This window comes from Mobula hypostoma, chromosome 2, assembly GCF_963921235.1.
Source record: "Mobula hypostoma chromosome 2, sMobHyp1.1, whole genome shotgun sequence".
Classification (NCBI taxonomy): Eukaryota; Metazoa; Chordata; class Chondrichthyes; order Myliobatiformes; family Myliobatidae; genus Mobula; species Mobula hypostoma.
The window spans coordinates 83990330-84012369 of NC_086098.1; the positions used below are offsets into that span (position 1 = coordinate 83990330).

The 22040-nt window shown below is 44.6% G+C and overlaps 1 protein-coding gene across 1 annotated transcript in view; it reads left to right on the forward strand.

Moving 5' to 3' along the window:
* Positions 1–22040, forward strand: part of nid1a (nidogen 1a) — a 164409-nt gene that overhangs the window by 137556 nt on the left and 4813 nt on the right. The window contains 4 exon segments of the mRNA XM_063039515.1: positions 2064–2190; positions 10107–10278; positions 15811–15968; positions 20959–21082. Of these exon segments, the coding sequence (XP_062895585.1) occupies positions 2064–2190; positions 10107–10278; positions 15811–15968; positions 20959–21082 (581 nt within the window).

The following is a 22040-nucleotide window of genomic DNA, read 5'->3' on the forward strand; positions in this document are numbered from 1 at the left end:
ACAGCTTAGTATTCAATACCATCATCCTCTCAAAACTAATCAATAAGCTTCAAGGGCTTGACCTCAATACCTCCTTGTGCAATTGGATCCTCAGTTTCCTCGCTTGCAGTCAGTTTGGATTGGCAACACCATCTCCTCCACAATCCCTATAGCACAGGTGCACCACAGGCTGTGTGCTCTGCTCACTTTACACTTATGACTGTGAGGCTAAGCATATTCATATTCAAGTTTGCTGATGACATCACTGACGTAGACCAAATCAAAGGTGGTAACAAATCAGCACCTAGGAGAGAGATTGAAAATCTGGCTAAGTGGTGCCACACCAACAGACTCTTACTCAATGTCAGCAAGGCCAAGGAGCTGATTATTGACCAGGAGGAGCAAACCAGAGGTCCATAAACAGTCCTCATTGGAGAGGGGCAGCAACTTTAAATTTCTTGGTATTATCATTTTGGAAGTTCTGTCCTGGGTCCAATATGTATGTGTCATTATGAAGAAATGTTGGCATTGCCTCCACTTCCTTAGGAGTTTGTGCAGATTTGGCATGACATCTAAAATTTTGACAGACTTCTATAGATAAGTGGTGGAGAGTATACTGACTGTCTGCATCACTGTTTGCTACAGAAACACCAAAGCCCTTGAACGGAAACTCGTACAGTAATTAGTGGCTTAGGCCCAGTACATCACAGGTAAAGCCCTCCCCACCAAGGAGTAAATCCACATGGGAGGCTGTCGCAGAAAAGCAGCATCCATCATCAAGGACCCCCACCACCCAAGTTGTGCTCTCTTCTTACTGCTGCCATCAGGAAGGAGATACAGGAGCCTCAGGTCCCATGCCGCCAGGTTCAGGAATAATTATTACTCTTCCGCCATCAGGCTCTTGAACCGGAGGGGATAATTTCCCTCAACTTCACTCACCCTTCACCGAACTGTTCCCACAACCTATGGACTCACTTTCAAAGACTCTTCAAATCATGTTTTCGATACTTATTACTTATTTATTTGTTATTATAATTTCCTTCCTTTTGTATTTGCACAGTTTGTTACCTTTTGGACTCCGGTTGAACGCCCAATTGGTTCTATTATGGATTTATTGAGTATGTCCGCAAAAAACTGAATCTCGGGGTTGTATATGGTGACATATATGTACTTTGAACTTCCATTCTTTTAAATTCCAGTGAGTACAGGCCCAGAGTATTCAGACACTCCCCATATGCTAAGCCTTAGTCCTCACTGGTTTGACCTCAACTGGAGCACTGTTCAGTTCTCACCCACATGCTGGTCATTGAATGTAAAGAATATTTACAAGATTTCAACAGTTGTCGTAAACTAAAAGTCTCACGTTTACATCTGCCGCTGTTACCACATAGTAGACAGAGAAATATTTATTCATATTTACAAACCCTCACATTAATTGTCTGGACATAGTATCAATGTGGTTTAAGAGACATAGCAGAATGGAAGCAATTATGACATCTACCCACACTATTATGTAAAAGAAATAATTTAATTCCGTTAAAGCAGTGTTAGGTTAACCCTATTGTTGTTTACCAAATGACTCATAAGAATGTGACCTGTACTTGGCACAGTGTAAGCAGGCAGTCCCCAGGTCATGCCAGTGTTCTGTTCCTGACAAATGTCTATAAACTGGTTTCTCTATTAGTCAAAGATGTCTGTTTTATACAGTAACCCGTATTGTATACATGTACTGTAATTCTTTCATCAAATAATTACTATACATTATGCAAACTCTTGGAATATATGCTAAATCCAACCATTAATTAATATTATGCAATATTTTATTTTTGTTGTTGTTAGTTTTAAGAATATATGGGACAACTTCCATTGTTCAATTTTCTGTAAGTTTGGTCATCCTAAGGAAGACACTGTATAAAGCCCATATTTCTTCAAAGCCAATTTTTGGGAAGTTGCATAATAGGTTCTCTCATTCTTTTTGCCCTGACTTATTGACGGGGTGTTGTGCTAACATTTCAGAATATTTCACTGCTCTGAAAAGAAGATGGTATAAACTTAACTTGACACTTCTTCTTCTTCTTCGTCAGGATAAGGTGGTGATTGGTGTTGCGTATGATTGCTTAGACAAGATGGTGTATTGGACAGACATCGCTGGACGCACCATCAGCCGGGCTAGTCTTCAAGGAGGAGAGCCCACGACCATCATCTCAATAGGTTGGAATAAAACTGGGGATTTACACGTAATGATTCCTTAACTGTGGGTCCACTCTCAACAGAAATATTTCATGTGCAGTCAGAATCAGGTTTAATATCACTGACGTATGTTGTGAAGTTTGTTAACTTTGTGGCAGCAGTACAGTGCAATACATAGAAATAACTAAATTACAATAAGAAATACATATATTAAAAAATTAAATGAATTGTGCAAATAGAGAGCAAAGCTGGTGTTCATCCTTTGATTCAATGTCCATTCAAAAGTCTAATGGTGAAGGGGAAGGATTGGTGTGAGTTCCTTTGACTTCCCCTTCCTGAATCCACAATTAGTTCTTTGGTCTTACTGACATTGAGTGCAAGGTGGTTGTTGTGACATCACTCAACCAGCTGATCTATCTCACTCCTGTATGCCTCTGTCACCATCAAGGTCAGTGATATCGAATATTTAGTGTCAGCTGTTTGAGTTAGAAGGGGTCCCACGAAGCGAACTTGGGCCCTCAAGCCAGTCTGATCATTAAGAGTGGGCGGCTGATCTCGTTAGAGGTGTCGTCTTTGGAGGAGCAATTCTACCTATCACCTTGATTGACATAACTGATACATGGTTCCTTATAGAAGAAGATCAAGGGTGTTCTCTCCATTTCTGGTCCACACTTACCCCTCAATATGAGTTTTACTAATGCAGATGATCTGGCTGTTATCCCGTAAATGCATGTGGGAGATTGTCCTGAGCAGATCTAGGTTACACTGAGCACTTGGTTCTTCAGAATGCCTTGAAATGTCACAAGGACATGAGAATGATCCCAGGAATTAATGGGTTAACATACGTGGAGCGTTCGATGGTTCTGGGCCTGTAATCACTGAAGTTTGGAAGAAAGAGGGGAGCGATCTCATTGAAACATGTTGAATAATATAGAGCCGAGATACAGTGGATGTGGGGGAAGTGTAGCACTAGAGGGCACAGCTTCAGAATAGAAGGATGTCCCTTTAGAACAAAGATGAGGTGAAATTTTTTTAGCCAGGAGGTAGTGAATTTGTGGAAGTCATTGCCATGGACGGCTGGGTATATTTAAATTGGAGTTTGCTAGGTTCTTGATTAGTAAGAGTGTCAAAGGTTACGGGGAAGTAGGCGGGAGAATGGGGTTGAGAGGGATAATAAATAAGCCCGAGCCAAATGGCCTAATTCTGCACCTACTGTATGTCTAATGGATACTACATAAATTTACTTTTATTTTACCTCAGCTTCAGCACTATTATCCACCTTTTCTAAGATATTTCCTGCATTGAAGTACAGGCAGCTCAGGACACGAGTCACACCATGCTCAACCTTTCGATTCCTAACTTTGTCTGAGGTCTTACCAACATCTGCCTGCACAACCTTTCCACTAATTGTTCTGGCACTCTGGTTCCCACCCCCTGCAACTCTAGTTTAAACTCCACTGTGCAGCATTAATAAACCTTGCTAGGATATTAGTCCCCCTCAGTTCAGGTGGAAATTGCCCCTTCTGTACAGGTCCCACCGTCCTTGAAAGAGAGCTCAGTGACCCAAAAATCTTATGCCCTCCCTCCTACACCAACTCCTTGCCAACATGTTAAACTGTCTAATCTTCCTATTTCTGGCCTCACTAGCACGTGGCACAGGCAGCAATCCTGAGATCACAACCCTGGAGGACTTGCCCTTTAACTTAGCACCTAACTCCCTGAACTCCCTTCGCAGAACCTCGTCACCTGTCCTACCCATGTCATTGGTACCGACATGGACCATGACTTCTGGCTGGTCAGCCTCCCACTTAAGAATGCTGAGGACTTCATCCAAGATATCCTGGACCCTAGCACCCGGCAGGCAGCATACCATCCAGGAATCTTGTTCTTGCCTGCAGAACCTCTTCTCTGTTCCCCTAACAAACAAATCCTCTATCACCACAGCAAGCCTCTTCTCCCCCACCCCGCCTCCCCTCTGAGCTACAGAGGCAGACTCAGTGCCAGAGCCCGACCACTGCAACTTTCCTGTGTTAGGCATCCCCCAAAACAGTATCCAGAGTGATATACCTGTTGTTGAGGGGGAAGACCATATGGGTACTCTGCTGTGGCTCCTTAACCCCTTTCCCCTTCCTGACTCTCACCCAGTTTCCTGTGTCCAGCACCTTGGGTGTAACTACCTCTTTATATGTCCTGGCTATCACCCCCTCAGCCTCTGATGGAGCTAACTGAGTAGTCAGTCCATGGCCTCCTCTACTGCTGTGATGAGGCCACACTCAGGTTAGAGGAGCAACACCTTATAATCTGTCTGGGTGGCCTCCAACCTGATGGCATGGTTGTCAATTTCTCAGTAATTCCCCCCCGGCCCCCCCACCGTTCCCCCATTCCCGTTTCCCTCTCTCACCTTATCTCCGAATTTGCCTGTCCCGTCACCTTCCTCTGGTGCTCCTCCCCTTCACCTATCACCTACTACCTTGTACTACTTCCTTCCCTCCTCCCACCTTCTTACTCAGCTGCTTACTCTTTTCCATAGATGCTGCCTGGCCTGCTGGGTTCCTCCAGCATTTTGTGTGTGTTACAGCCTTCTGGAGTTTTCCCCGATCCTGTGCATTGGAGCCTGCATACCAGCCAGTGATTCACCCCGTCAGAACGCTCTCCACAGTTTATCTGTAGAAATACAGATTTAACCTGTAGTTTACTCTGTGGATCTGTAGCGTCCCTTGCCGCTCTTTAGAGAGAACTCCCCCAATCTCCTATAAGGGTCTGTGTATCCCGTGCCCGTGCCCAGATGAGAGGAGGGGTATTGCCTGAGTTTAGCAATCTGGCTGACGGCTTTCAGCGCAATGCCGGGGTTTTAGACAGTACAGCATGCCAGCATGTATGGACCACACAGGATGAAATATATTCACCTATCTCTAATTTATTAATATTTAATTATTTCACTACACACTTACAGGACATTACTGTCCTGTTTCGAGAAGGGATGAGTCACTGTCTGGTGCTGTTAACCTTGACCCTGCTGCACAACATATGCCAAACACTGGAGATTCTGCTGGTGCTGGAAGTCCAGAGAAGGACACACAAGATGCTGGAGGGACTGAGGAAGTCAGGCAGCAGCGATGGAGAGCAATAGATATTTTGGGCTAAGACCCTTCATCAAAGTCTCGGAACGTTTATTTCCCATCAGCATTTATTTCCCAGATGCTGGTTGACTCGTCCAGCATTTTGTGTGTGATATAGCAGATGCAACTCATTTACTGTGGTTGTGGCCTGAATCTACACTACATCCACAAAGAAAATACTAATTGTTCCGTGCAGGCCCAAAACCACTTGGCTGTCAGATAGAGTTGCTGCCTCTCCCTTATTTCCCCATATGATCACCATCTGTTGATGGATTTGTCTTAAACACAGTGGTAGAGCTCACCGAATAGAATGATATTGGTCTTGAGACCTGGGCATGTGATCCAGTCTGACATTTAAAATGATCTATCAGCTCAGAAATGACATAATCCTGGGAGATTTTGGTACTTGTGTTGGCTGGTCTTAGGGAAACATATTTGCGTATCTGGCTCCATAATTCCTTACATTATGTTTATAACGGTTATAACGTTGCTAGACATGACACTAACAGTCACTTTAAAAGCCAAAACGAAACATCTTAATTTTTTGTTGTGTGAGAGGACTAAAATGCCAACCAATTTCTAAAGAACGTTGAAATGTTTTAGTACTGGGGAAGATAAAATTTCAAGGACTAAGGATTTGTTTTAGAATAGTATGGGTTTGTTCCAATCTGCCCACAACTGATAATTTCTTTTTTTGTAAATATGTTTCATATTAAATGTTCTTGATGCAACAAGCTTGGTTTGACTTGGTGCTTTGACCAAGGCTTTGTGTTCTGGTTAAAGTTTATCTCATCATGCCTTACTAGTTAAATGTGAGCCTAGTTTGAATGACTTATGTTAGTGCAGTGATTTCAATTATTATCAGTGGAGATGCAAGAGAATTAAGGTGCTGAAATCTGAAGCAACAAATAATCTGCAGGAGGCATTCAGTAGGTGGAGCAGCATTAGTAGGGGAAAAGGGATTAGAACATCAAACAGTAAAGTACAGGACAGGCTCTTTGGCCCATGATGTTGTGCTGATCATTTAACCCTTTCCTCCCATTTCTCTCTCATCCATGTGCCTGTCTCATTTTGACTTGGATCCTGCAACCCGCCTATGGGTCGTAGGGGCTCTTTCGCTTGTCTTTGGCATGTTAGGCCTGGCGGTGCCCATCCCTCTCCAGGCCAGACCACTGTTGGTGCCCTCCAACTCATTGGCTCGCCCTGGTCTCAAACACGTGGCCATTGTAGTTCTTCGGGGAACTCGCCCACCCTGGCCCATGACTTCGTCGATGAGGTCCTTCGCCCAGTGTTAACTACACCCCCTCAGGTGTTTAACCCGCCAGCTGAAACGGTGCACCAGGGTGTGCCCCTTGAGACAGATGTGAGAGATTTAGGAGATGGATGAGAACCAGTGAGGCCCGTCCACCCTATGAGATAGAGTGCAGTTGCTAGACATCAAAGGTACTACCTCTATCCAGAGCCTCATGTATGTAAATATCCCTAATGTATCTGCCTCCACCAGCACTCCTGGCAGTGTGCTCCACACACCTTTCGCTCGCTGTGTTAAAAAACAACTTATCTCAGATATCCCCCTTATACTATCAAAGTTCAAATTTATTAATCACTATTTTTCTCAGAAATGATCACGGCAATCAGTAGCCTGTAACTTCCCTTTTGGAGTTGAGCTGTTGAACCATCTGTATGACTTGGCATTTTTGTGGTGTGAACTGAAGTCTCAAAGGTGCAGGTGTGGTGTTGCAGCGGGGCCCGAGCCCGAGAGCAGAGAACAAGCAATCGTTCAGCCAGCGCTGGGTCAGACTTGGAGGCGATTCAAAGCTGCAGAAAGCGGAGAGGCGGAGGGTACTGGGCCCAAGAGCGAGGAACAAGCATTGCTTGACTGATTTAAGCATCGGAAGGTTGAGTACGGGCCGAATCAAGGCAGCAGGGCCCAGGTCCTCAAGTGAGGAACGACCCACAGTTTGGCCGATTTAATTGCTAGGCCAGGGTGTCGGGGTCAGAGGCAAGGGACAGGCTAGTGGTCAGCTCACTGCTCAGTAGGGTTGCCAACTGTCCTGTATTAGCCGGGACATCCCGTATATTGGGTTAAATTGATTTGGCCCATACGGGACCGCCCATGTCCTGTATTTCCCCCACTAAGGTAGAGCATTCCTATGAAACCTTTCATGACAAAATGGCGTAAAGCGAAGAAGCAATTACCATTAATTTATATGGGAAAAATTTTGTGAGCGTTCCCAGACCCAAAAAATAACGTACCAAATTATACCAAATAATACATAAAACCTAAAATAACACTAACATATAGTAAAAGCAGGAATGATATGATAAATACACAGCCTATATAAAGTAGAAATAATGTATCTACAGTGTAGTTTCACTGAACAGAATCAGGAAGATTAAGCCAAGACCGATTTGTAGAAAAAAATCAGCACGTACACACATGTGCACGTCATGTCTGTGTACGCCACACATGCGCAAGGCTTCATGATCATGGTAGTCCTTCTCGGGGTAAACACAAGTGTCCCGTATTTGACTGCTACTTTCGTCCCTTATGTGGGAGTGAGAAAGCTGGCAACCCCACTGCTCGGTGAAATTTACTCACCTCTGTGCTGAACTGAGGCTGTGGCCTGCAACTAACGGGCTCCTGGACCAGCTGTGACTGGCTTCATGGCTGTGGGCTCACTTCCACAAACTTCAGTTCTGAAAGTAATTTGCTTACTTTTACTGTCTGAACGATATTTTTTCTGCATACTGAGTGTCTGACGGTCTTTTTTTAATGGGTTATATTGGGTTTCTTTGTTTTGTGGCTGCCTGTAAGAAGATGAATTTCAAGGTTTGATAATAACTATACTTTGAACTTTGAATGACCAATTAACCTACAAACTGGTAGGTCTTTGGACTGTGGGAGAAAACTGGAGGTGAAACCCTGCATCAGGACAGAGAGTGGACAGGAAAGGTGGCCGATATAAAGAAGTGGGGGAAGGCAACAAAAATGTGGAACCTTACTGCTCATCTCAGGCCCAGAGGAACTTTTAAAAAAAGATTAGCTTTATTTTTCACATGTACATTGAAACATACAATGAAATGCATCAAATCAAATCAGCGAGGATTGTGCTGGGGGCAGCCCGCAGCTTAACAACCCTAACCTGCATGTCTTTGGAGGAGACCCACACAGTCATGCAGACTCCTTACAGACAGTTGCAGGAATTGAACCCCGATCGATAATCACTGACACTGTAAAGCGATTGCACTAACTACTGCAATGCTGTGCTATCCATACAGGTTGCATAGCAAAGGATTAGTGTCACCTCCTTGGGCGGGATTGGCTTTATTTTAAGCACAGGACTTTACAAATACAGTGGAATCTGGTTATTTGGGCCATTGGTTAATCAGGGCAGCTGCTTATTTGCCACAACTCTGAAAGAACAAAAACAGATCGAGAAAATAGCCAGGATTCCCTTGGTCTATTTGGGACGATGTGTCATTGAATTGGGATAGGAGACCTGCTGAACAGTTTCTAACTATCGTCAGTTAGACGCCATACTGTGCTTGAAGTGATCAGTTTTTAAATAGCGTCAGTTTCATGTGATTGTGTTATATTATCCATTTGGGCCAACAGATGCTGATTCAACAAACAGTGATTTTTGCCCATTTTGTTTTACTTTTTTAAAAAAAATATTTTTGTATTACAACAATACTTCATGCAGGAAGGCACTGAAAGCAGTCTGTTAACCCCCCCCCCCCCCGTCGTTCTTCCCAGACCTCCTGTCCCATGAACCTCTCGTATCCCTTTTGCCTATCACCTGTCTAGCTCTTGGCTCCATCCCTCCCCCTCCTGTCTTCCCCTATCATTTTGGATCTCCCCCTCCCCCTCCAACTTTCAAATCCCTTACTCACTCTTCCTTCAGTTAGTCCTGACGAAGGGTCTCGGCCTGAAACGTCGACTGCACCTCTTCCTAGAGATGCTGCCTGGCCTGCTGCGTTCACCAGCAACTTTTATGTGTGTTGCTTGAATTTCCAGCATCTGCAGAATTCCTGTTGTTTGCGTTAACTGCACTAGGTGTCTGTGTGGATTTAGTTTCACTTACATTCAATCAAAGGAACACTGCAGTGTTCCCTGGATGCATTCCTCCGTCAGTAAGTGTTACAACGCTAATTACCAATTAGTATTGCTACTGTTCCAATTTGTTCTGTATTTCATTAAATACGTATTCATTACACATTTAAATGGTAGCTTGTCTTTTGTTTTATACCTTTTTAACTATTTCCATGAAGCGATCTAATTTGGGCAGCCGTTTAATTGGGGCAAAAGTACTGATGTGTCCCAATTTTATATACAATAGAGCAACACACACACACACACACACACACACACAAACAAACACGCACTCGCTCACTCCTGATGAAGGGTCTCAGCCCAAAATGTGGATTATTTATTCCTCTCCGTAGATGCTGTCTGACTCTTTGAGGTCCTCCAGCATTTTGTGTGTGTGTAACTCTGGATTTCCAGCATCTGCAGACTCTGTTATGTTTATGAGATAAACATATATTTAGATGCAGGATGACATTGGGGTTCGTTGGGTGTGATGCAGGGCCAGTTCGAGTGGGTCGTGGTTTGTGCCTGGGACTGTTGATCAGAAGAAACGATCACTGCTTTGGTTCAGGTCAAGTTTGGATCGGTGGTGGTCATGTTACAGTTTAATGTGATGTGTGAACAGATCTGTAATGTACAGTCATTAATTTACTCTTCTGTCTTCATGAGCTGACTGTTGGAGGTCTAATAGGTCCATCCACTCAATGCATATTTTTGCATTTAAGGTCTGGAGAGCCCTGAAGGAATAGCCATTGACCATTTAGGTCGCAACATCTTCTGGACGGACTCCGGGCTGGACAGAATTGAAGTGGCTAAAATGGATGGCGACCAGAGGCGGGTGCTCTTCTCTGATGACTTGGTAAACCCTCGGGCAATCGTTGCGGATCCTGTCCATGGGTATGTGATAGGAGAGCACTCACAAATCTCCGTTTCTATTAAATACAGTATTTCTATTAAATAAGTAATGCATGCACAAATAAGTCATAAGGAGTGCTTTTTCACGTCTTAATTTTCCAGCTGATGACGTCCTTCCAAATGTGAATGCTTCAGAGTGGATGCCGAGGAGATTTAAGCAGGATACTGCTTGGACTGGAGGGCATATCTTATGAGGATAGGTTGAGTGAGCGAGGGAGTGAAGCAGGATGAGAGGTGACTTGATAGAGGTGTATAAGATGGTAAGAGGCATAGGTAGAGTGAAAACTGGAAGAACCTTACACCCTGGACCAGGTTTGATTCTGGTCTGTACAAATCTGTGGTGCAAAGGGACTTGGGAGTCCTCATGCAGGACTCCCTAAAGGTTTACTAGTCGATTGAGTCAGTGGTATGGAAGGCAGGTGCGACGTTAGCATTCATTTTGAGAGGACGAGAATATAAAAGCAAGAATGCAATGCTGAGGCTTTATAAGGCACTGGATAGAATTCATTTGGAGTATTGTGAGCAGTTTTGGGCCCCATATCTAAGAAAAGATGTGCTGGCATTGAAGAGGGTGCAGAGGAGGTTCATGAGAGTGATACCAGGAATGAAATGGTTAACGTATGTAGTGTTTAATGGCTGTTGGCCTTTTCTCTGCTGGAGTTTAGAAGAATGAGGGAGGATCTCATTGAAACTATCGAACATTGAAAGGGTCAGATAGAGTGAGCATGGAGAGGGTGTTTACAATACTGGGAGAGTTTAGGGCAAGAAGACACGGCCTCAGAATATAAGGACGTCACTAGAACAGAAATGAGAAACTTCTTTAGCCAGAAGGTGGTGGATCTGCAGGATTCATTGCCTTAGACAGCTCTGAAGGCCAAGTATATTTAAAGCAGAGCTTGATAAGTTTGTGATTAATTAGGGTATCAAAGGTCATGGGAAGAATGCAGGAGAATGGGGTTTAGAGGGAAAATAAATCAGCCGTGATGGAATGACAGAGCCAATTTGATGGGCCAAATGGCCTAATTCTGTTCTTATGTCTTATGGTGGTATGTCCCACCTCCATTTACCAATGTGAGCCACGTATGTTCCTGGCCCCACACTGGCAGCCTTTGTGCACATAGCCTACATTTGATTCTGTCACATGTATCAGAATGGGAATCCACCCTCCCTAGTCTGATCCTACAGTGAGCCCCACTCCACACCAGCTAGGGAACCTACCACCCGAGCCCGGCCCAACCCAGGACTGATACCCGTCCTGTGCCAGCATGGAAACCCCTGCTTGGTCTGGTCCAGGTACAGCTTTGGCTCTGCACTGGTTAGGGGACCTGTCATCCTTACACAGTCTGGCCAAGGTACAGGTCCCACCCCACACCGTCGAGAAGTCTACCATCCTTACCCAGCCTGGCCCTGATCTGTCTCAATGTCGAGACCAGTGTTGCCTGGGCCAAGTGATGGATGGACTTAAGTTACTGTCATTCATCCTCTCAGAAAAGATTATAAAAGGGTTAAAAGCTTAACCTTGAAACATGCAGTGAAATGTGCCACTGGTATCTACGGCCAACACAGTCTGAGCACTGGGGGCAGCACTGCATTCTGGCACCAACATTGCCTGCCCGTAACTTGCTAATCCGAACGTTTCAAATGTGAGAGGAAGCTGGAGCTGTGTGAGGAGTCCCACACCGTCATGGGGGGAGTGTACAAACTCTTTACAGACAGTGGCGGGAATCGAACCCTGAATGCTGGAATGCTGGCACTGTCAGGTGGTGCTACCCCGTTGTGCTGTCAGTCAACTCGGGTCAGACAGCAAGGCCTCCCTCGCCAGAACTCACCCACGTCCTGACGGTGATTAGAAAGCAGCCAGTATGAAGTAATTTTTATTAGTTATTGTACATCCCACTCACAAATGTTCTGTGGATCAGACATCTGGGGACACCGGATATCTGCTCTCTCATTCTGTTGACTAATTGCATCTTACTAAACCTAAACAAATAGCGTCCAGTTTATATGTGTGGGCAATTTTGGCAGGGTACTTGTACAACTTGGAGTGGATCCTCCCACGAACTGTCTTGGTATTTATTTTACTTTTACGTTGAGATACACCACAGTAACAGGCCCTTCCAACCTAACCCAGTTACACCCATGTGACCGATTGACCTATGACCCCACACGTCTTTGGAACGTGGGAGAAATCTGGAGGAAACCCGTGCAGTCACGGGGAGAACGTACCAACTCCTTACAGACAGCAGCAGGAATTGAACCCGGGTCACTGCACTGTAATAGTGTAATGTTCGCCACTGTGCTACCATAGCTGCCCAGCGCAAAGGGGCAGGAGAGGGAATGTCTGGAGTGGGTCGGCCTTTGATTATGCTGGCGGCTTTGCTGAGGTAGCAAAAGTGTGGACAGTGCCCGTGGATGAAAGGCTTGTTTCGCTGATGTATTGATGGTTTAACAGGGCTAACTTCTACACTACTGTGCTGCCCCTCCCTGCTACGCTGCGAGTTGTTAAAGTTTTGAAAATCCTTTCACAACATAAAGACAAAAGAGGCCGCTGTTTGGCTCTATGTTAAGCATGACTCCATTTCAGGGACAACAAAGCTAAAAGAAATTCTTCTCAAGCTGTGAGCAGCAGTAGCTGGGTAATTGAATGTGGAAGGATTTGGGGGAGGCAATAACAGCGGGAAGAAGTGGTTCGATTACTGTCAGGATCATGTGGCAGCAGTGCAGAGCTTGAAGTTGGGTGGGCGGACAAGAGGCTTTGCCCATTGTTCTTCTTAACTATATGGTAGATATAAACCAGATGTTCTGAGAGAGAATGCAGAGGAGATTAACCAGTACGTTACTGGGGACAAGTGAATTCAAAGATGTGTGGAGACCAGGGATAGTTTTCTGTAAAACAGAAAGTGAAGGGAAGATTTAATGGAGCTGCTCCAAATAATGAGTGTTTAAATTGTGTAAGTTTAAGGAAACTGTTTATGCTCAAGTAAAGGAGGATGAGAGGTGGCTTGATAGAGGTGTACAGGAAAATAAGGGGCATAGATCGAGTGGAGAACCAGAGGCACTTTTTCCCAGGGCAGAAATGGCTAATACGAGTGGGCATGATTTTAAGGTGATCGGAGGAAAGTTTAGCGGGATGTCAGAGGCACGTTTTTTTTTTACACAGAGACTGGTGGGTGCATAGTATGCCCAGCCAGGGCTAGTGGTAGAGGTAGATACATTAGGGGCATTTAAGAAGCTCTTAGATAAGCACGTGCTTGATAGTAAAATGGAGGGCCATGCAAGAGGGAAGAGCAAGATTGATCCTGGAGTAGGTTAAAGTGTCACCACAACATTGTGGGCTGAAGGGCCTGTACTATGCTGTAATATGCTGTGCTCTATCAGAAGATGCAGATTTAAGAACCAGGAAAGAGTAAGAGAATACGTTTATCCAGCACGTTGTTTTGATCTGGATTGGCCCACATGGACAATACAGTAAATGTTGTGTCAATCTAAATAAAGCAATGATCAAATGACCAACTGAGCTAATCCCTTCTGCCTGCACAACGCCCATATTCTTCTATTTTCCTCACATTAGTGCACCTGTCTAAAGACCTCTTAAATGTCCTGCCTCTACCACCACCCCGGGAAACAAATTCCAGGCACCCACCACTCTTTGTGGAAAAATAAAATATCTCTCGCATCTCCTTTGAAATTACCTCTTTTACCTTAATGCATGCCCTCTGGTATTAGGCATTCCAACCCTGGGAAACTGGTGGAGACAAGTTCAGTAATAATCTGTGTGTGTGTGTGCGTGTGCGTGTGCCCTGAACTCCTGGTGGAGTCGTTGGGGCGCCGTCATGACAAGCTTTTGGTTTGCTCATCGTTCGGCATGTCTCGGGCATCTGAAACCTGGCGGAGCCCATCCCTCTCCAGGTGTTTTTTTTTAAACGAGGTCGAGTTGTTAGCGCGACACTCAACCCAGGCACGGATAGAGAGTGTGCAAGGGAGCCGGCTGGATTCGAACTCTGGACCTCTCGCCCGGAAGTCCAGCGCTGATGCCACTACATAATGACCTCCAAAGGGTAAATCTTAAAAAGAAATTATTTGAGGGCTGTGGAATAAAGCAAGGGGTCTGAGGCTAAATGGATGGCTTCTCAAAGAGAAGGAGCCAGCTCTATGGGTTAAATACTTTACTTTGAAATCCCCCCTGAATATTAGAACAGAAAGCCATTCAGCCCATTATGTCAGTGCAGACCTAACAAAACCAACTTGGGCTAATTCTCTTCCCCAGTTGCTGGTCCATACTCTTCATGATACTTTTTGGAAACCACCACAGTTTTTGCCTCCACCACTGATTCACATATTGGCCGCTAGAAACTTTGTTTCACCCTTTTCTGATGCATTCAAGATGTACTATTTGGATCCCAGAAAAAAGTGAAATTGGACTAAAGTCATTTTAACAAGCGTGGTGACGTTCTGTGCACAGTGTAGTCCACATTGGTCCCACTGCAGTGTGATAAAGCCTAACTTGTCCTTGTGTCAAAGCATAGTTGGGCTAGTTAGTGTACACTACACTGACTATACCTGACCGATAAGATGTAGCCATTCTAATACTGGCTAATGAAGTGTCCCTCATGCCTCCTTAGCCACCTGACCTCCCAATTCTGACACTTGCAGTGATGCTCCAAGGTTGCTTCGAGTCAAGTTTATCATCACTGACATGTTAAGTTCAAGTTTATTATCATTCAGCCATACCCATATACAGCTAAACGAAACAATGTTCTTCTGAGGACAGGGTACGCACAGCCCATATAATTACGTCTTGAAACTTGTTTGTTTTGCAGCAGCAGTACAACACAACACATAAAAAATTGCTACAAGTTAAAATAATATGTTGAAAAAAGTGCTAGAAGAGAACAAAGCAGTGAGGTAGTGTTCAGGATGGTCCAGACATCTGATGGTGGAGGGGAAGAAGCTCTTTCCTGAAACATTGAGTGCATTTTTAGGCTCTTGTACCTCCCCGCTGATGGTGGTAATGAGGAGAGGACACGTCGTGGGTGGTGAGAGTTCTTCATGATGGATGCTGCCATTTTGAGCTACCACCTTCTGATGATGTCCTGGATGCTGGGGAGGCTCGTACACATGACAGAACTTACTGAGTCTCCAACCCTCTGCAGCTTTGTCTGATCCTGTGCAGTGGCCCCTCCATACCAGACAGTGATGCAGCCAGTCAGAATGCCTCTGTAGAAATTTGCTGCAGACTTTGGGGCAATACCAAATCTCCTCAAACTCCTAATGAAGTAAGTGCACCAATATGTTGGGCCCAGAATAGATCCCCTAAGATGTTGACAGCCATCCCTATACCCCTAAGTAACCTTCCATTTATTCTGTATTCCAGAGTTCATCTGCTCCCCCTGCAATTCTCTGCACGGAATTCTTTTTTCCCCACTTTTCTGGCCACTGCAGCTTTCTGCTTCGCTGTCGGTCACAGAGGTTTCATTGTATTGATGGGACTACCTCTCCATTGTATTCTGTCAGGAACCTCTACTGGACGGACTGGAACCGAGCAGCCCCCAAGATCGAGACCTCTTACATGGACGGAACAAACAGGCGGGTTCTCGTGACAGATGATCTGGGCCTGCCCAACGGACTCACCTACGACCCATACGCTGCAGTGTTGTGTTGGGCTGACGCAGGTATATGGAACTGAGTTTTTTCTGTGTATAGGTTTTAAAGTCCCTGAATGCATAAATTCACTAGCTCACTATGCAACAACATTTCTGCAGCTCATGTTACTGACCTTAACATTTCCTAATTTGTCCAACTTTTAGCTGCAGGTATTCACTCAGTAGCCACTTTATTAGGTAACTCCACTTCAGGGATTGACATGTTTTGCGTTCAGAGATGCTCTTCTGCAGACCACTGCTGTAACACATGCTTATTTGAGTGACTGCTGCTTTCCCGTCAGCAACTGGAAGGGGGGCAATATCCCAGCAGAGGAATTTGCTTTTATCTCTGGAGGTTTTAAACTAGATTGGCAGGGGTGGAAGACTTGAGAGAGCAATGTCAGTGAGAAAACAGAGGTAGAGTGCTTATAAAAAGTATTCACCCCCCGCCCCCTTGGAAGTTTTCATGTTTTATTGTTTTACAACATTGAATCACGGTGGATTTAATTTGACTTTTTTGACACTAATCAACAGAAAAGACTTCTGTGTCAAAGTGAAAACAAATTTCTACAAAGAGGTCTAAATTTATTAGCATTACTAAACACAAAATAATTGATTGCTTAATTGCTCACTCCCTTCAAGTCAGTATTTAATAGATGCACCTTTGGCAGCAATTACAGCCTTGAGGTCTGTGTAGATAGGTCTCTATCAGCTTTGCACATCTGGACACTGCAATTTTTCCCCATTCTTCTTTACAAAACTGCTCAAGCTCTGTCAGATTGCATGGGGATCGTGAGGGAACAGCCCTTTTCAAGTCCAACCACAAATTCTCAACTGGATTGAGCTCTGGATTCTGACTTGGCCACTCCAGGACCTTAACGTTGTTGTTCTTAAGCCATCCCTGTGTAGCTTTGGCCTTACGCTTGGGGTCATTGTCTTGCAGGAAACAGATCTTCTCCCAAGTTGCAGTTCTCTCACAGACTGCATCAGGGTTTTCCTCTAGGATTTCCCTGTATTTTGCTGCATTCATTTTACCCCCTACTTTTGCAAGCCTTCCAGGGCCTGCTGCAGTGAATCATCCCCGCAGCGTGATGCAGCCACCACCATGCTTCACGGTAGGAATGGTATGTTTTTGATGACGTGCACTGTTTGGTTTATGCCAAACAGTGTTTAGTCTGATGGCCAAAAATCTCAAATTTGGTTTCATCAGACTATAAAACTTTCTACAACTGACTTCAGAGTCTCCCACATGCCTTCTGGCAAACTCTAGCTCAGATTTCATGTGAGTTCCCCCCCACCCCCAACAGTGGCTTTTGCTTTGCCACTCTCCCATAAAGCTGAGACTGATGAAGCACCTGGACAACAGTTGTATGTGCAGTCTTTCCTATCTCAGCCACTGAAGCTTGTAACTCCTCTAGAGTTAGCAGAGGTCTCTTGGTGGCCTCCCTCACTAATCCCCTTCTTGCATGGTCACTCAGTTTTTGAGGATGGCCTGCTCCAAGGGATATTCAGTGACCCGGAAATTTTCTTGTATCCATCTCCTGACTTGTGCCTTTCAATAACTTTGCAGAGTTGTTTGGAGTATTCATTTGTCTTTATGGTGTAGATTTTGTCAGGATACTGCCTCACCAGCAGTTGGACCTTCCAGATCCAGGTGTATTTTTACTACAGTCAATTGAAACACCTTGACAGCACAGGTGATCTCCATTTAGCTAATTATGTGACTTCTAAAACCAGTTGGCTGCACCAGTGATGATTTGGTGTGTCATGTTAAAGGGGGTGAATATTTGTGCAATCAATTATTTTCTGTTTTATATTTGTAATTAATTTAGGTCACTTTGTAGAGATTTGTTTTCACTTTGACACGAAAGAGTTTTTCTGTCAATCAATGACAAAAAAAGCCAAATTAAATTCACTGCGATTCAATGTTGTAAAGCAATAAAACATGAACATTTCGGGGGGGGGGATACTTTTTATAGGTACTGTTTGTGCCGTAACCAAAGGGTGTAAGCCTAACAATCAGCATAGGCATGTTTACAGTAAAAGAGCAGATAGGACCATTGCTTAAAGTTACATCTATTTCAATGCATGTAGTTTAAAGGATTAACGAGGAGCTTTATTTGTCACACGTACACTGAAACAGAGTGAAATGCATCATGGGGCAGAGTGAAACAGGGCAGTCCAGTGCCAACATAGTATGCCCAGAACTTACTAACCCTAACCTGTACGTCTTTGGAAACTGGAGCACCTGGAGGAAACCCATGCAATCACAGGAAGAACATACAAACTCCTTAGAGACAGCAGTGGGAATCGAACCCGATCACGGCATTATAAAGCATCATTGCTAGCTGCTACACTACCATGCCACCCTGATGGAACACTACAGACTCCAGTGAAACACTACCTTGGAAGTAATTTGCCATCTCAGGTGCATTCATTTTGAAAGGACTAGAATGTAAAAGCAGGGATGTAATGCTGAGGCTTTATAAGGCATCAGCCACACTACGTTTGGAGTATTGTGAGCAGTTTTGGGACCCGTGTCTAAAAAAGAAAATACTGGCATTGGGGAGGGTCCAGAGGGGTTCACAAAAATGATCCTGGCAACGTAAAGGTTTAAATGTTGGATTACTCTCGGCCTGTACTCATAAGAGTTTAGCAGAATGAAGGAGGGAACTCGCTGAAACCTAACAAATATTGAAAGGCAGAGATAGAGTGGTCATGCAAAGGATGTTTCCAATAGTGGGAGAGTTTAGGACCAGAGGGCACAGCCTCAGAATAGAAGGACATCCCTGTAGAACAGAGGTGAGGAGGAATTTCTTTGGCCAGAAGGTGTTGAATCTGATGAAATCATCGCCACAGACAGCCATGGAGGCCAAGTTATTGGGATTTCTGGGCATAAAGGCCTAATTCTGCTCTTTTGTCGTACGGAAATACTCACTTGATAAGCAAAGGCTTTAAGGAGGGTCTTAAAGAATAAAATGATTCAAGACTTCTATGGGTTATGGTCCTAGATATATACAAGAGATATGCCCGACGCCATCCCCCTAGGCCTGAGTCGACGTAGTATATACAAGAGAGATTTGAATATCTGAGGATAAGAATTCTAAACTAGCGATGATGCATTTAATGACTGAGCACTCCTGAATGGGATTAATGCTTGAAAGATTTTAATGAATACAGTGTGTCCTTGAGGCCATGTCCTGCAGTTCTAGTTCAAGTTTAATTGACATTCAACCATACACATGAATACTACCAAATCAGATTCTGGGGCAAGAGTGTAAAGCACAGAACCAACAGTTGCACACAGCACGCTATGATAACAGAAAAACTTAGTTACAAAACAAATAATATTATAATAGTAGTAATGTAGCCCAAGTCCCTGAGAACCGTGGCTTGTCAATTGATGGTACATGGATTTTGTCCTGGAGCCACGTTTCTGCAACATTTCCTCATTTCACGCAGTGAGGCCACAGGTGGACACAGTCCAGCTTGTCTTCCACCAATCAAATGCCGAAGAGTAGCACCAACCCAGCACAGAATCCAGCGACACACAGCCAGCTCTGATGTCTCCTTCCTCACTGGCCACAGCAGGCAAACCTGAGGGCCTGGTACGTGCCACAACTGAGGCCTGTAGCTCCCTCACTGGCAGTCTCGCCAGTGAATCAGACTCACAGTATCCTACACAACCAATGTCCAACGGGCCCTTGTGATCACAGCAAAAACGTCCAAAACAATCACCCGTTGGATCACGCACCAAGCTCCTGGCTGAAGCAGGCTGCAACAAGGTGCACAACAATACTAGCTCCATCACTGTCCAGCAAATCGCCCGTGGGATAAACCTGCAGTACTTGCTGTTCTTGGTAACCAGCGGTGTTTTCCGATCGGGAGGACATAAAGGATGAATAACTACACCTTTGGTTGAACCCAGAGAGGCCGCTGTGTCCAAGCCCACTGCCATCTTACCGGAAAAAAAGATAGTTCATTGTTGAAGCCCTAGGGTGAACCCAAGCACAACAGCCCATGTGGGTAAAATACCAAAATGATTCTTGGAATGAGGAAAGACATTCAGCCTTTAATCTGAGAAGTGCTTGTACTAAAAGCATAAGTCAGTTTGCAGTCGCTGGTGGTAAGCAACAAGTATAGTTGTCGCCAGTACCCGAACAGTGGGATGTTGTTGAGTGTTAATGGTTCTGGATCAGGTTTCACTGATTAATGTTTAAACTGACGTTGGGGGTATTGAAAAGTTAACTGCAATGAATTGTGAAAGGGCAGGTTCCGTACCCAGTTTTATTGGCGAGATTCCTGCTCTCTCAGACTTTCCCCCCACTTCCCCCTCTGCCTTGCTCAATTCCCCTCTCCCATTCACACCCCATATGTCCTCCACTCACACCCCCCTCCCCATTCATGCCACACCAGCCCAGCTCTTGCACCCCCTCTCACCCACACCTACCCATCTCAACTCTGCCCACTCTCACACAAATCCACCCTCACCACCTGCTCCCCACCTCTGTGTCTGTCTCTGCCTCTCACCCACACACACCCAGTTAACATTTCAGGGTATTGTCTGTCTGATCTCAGTATTTCCAACAATGAGATATAGAACATAGCACATTACAGCACAGTACAGGTCCGTCTGCCCATGATGTTGTGCCAACCTTTTAACCTGCTCTGAGATCAATCTTACCCTTCCCTTCTAGATATTGTTAAACAGCACAGGAAAGATTACTTTTTGGTTTGGGTTGCTAGTATAGGCATGTTTCTGTTTTTCCATTAAAGAGCTGTTAAAAATCAAAGATAGTGAGGAAAGCTCCCCCCACAGAGCAGACCAGGATTGTTCTAGTGGTGTTATTGTTACCTTTATTAATTTCTTATTCTGTACTTTATCTAATTAATTGAAGTTAAGTCTACAGGTATTGAGGTGAGGTGTTGATCTCTGAATCAGTTGTTCAGTAGCATTAACTGTTTGGCCCGAGCCACTGTCCTTCTGGAGTGAGATTTGTAACCATTTCATTCTCTGCAGGGACCCAGAGGTTGGAATGTATAAATCCGGATCGCAGTGGACGTAGGAGGATCCTTCAGGGTACCCGGTACCCCTTCGGAATTACGAGTTACGGAAGATACTTGTATTACACTGATTGGAGGAGGTGAAGTAACCATTTCGATCACTTTCTGGGATGACATTATATATAACATGACTATAAGACGTTGGAGCAGAATTTGACCATTTGGCCCCTCGAGTCTGCTCCACCATTCGATCATGGTTGATATATTATCCCTCTCAAACCCATTTGCTGCCTTCTTCCCATAATCCTTATGCTATTACTATTAAAGTACCTATCAACCTCTGTTTTAAATATACCCAATGACTTGGCCTCCAATGCCATCTGTGGCAATGAATTCCAAAGATTCACCATCTTTTGGCTAAAAAAAGTTCCTCCTCATCCCTGTTCTAAAGGGATGTCCTTGTACCTAGAGGTAGTGCCTTCCAGTCCTAGGCTCTCCCACTATAGGAAACACCTTCTCCATGTCCACTTATATGAGGTCTTTCAGTATTCGGTAAGTTTTAGTGAGATCCTGTGCACCCCATCCTTCTAAAATCAAGTGGGTACAGGCCCAGAGCAAACATCTCCTCTAATTTTCTTTTACAGCTGCACAGACCGACCATTTCTCTGAGCAGGAAAGTTTTGCACAGCCTGAAAGGATTTCAATAGGGGATGCTTCATAAGGCAGCATCCTTCACTCCTCAGGACATGCTGTCTTCTCATTGCTACAATAAGGATGACAAACAACAATGACCCCTTAGTCACATCACCTCCTGTTTTGTACCACCAAACCTGTTGTATATCCAGTTAGTCAGCTGTCCCTGGATTCCATGCGATCCCACCTTACATGTGAGTAATAGCCAGGAGAAGGTCATCAGTTATCCCACAAGGTGAGAGTCTATTCCAGAGGTCCACTCTTCCCTGGGAAAGGAATCGCCTCTTGACATTTAGCTTCACTTGAACTTTGCACAGCTTGCTGTGACTAAGTAAATTATTTGGCATGCTTTACTTTCTTTTGGACTCAAAGTGGTTCAATGTGTTAAATGAGACGATATGAGTG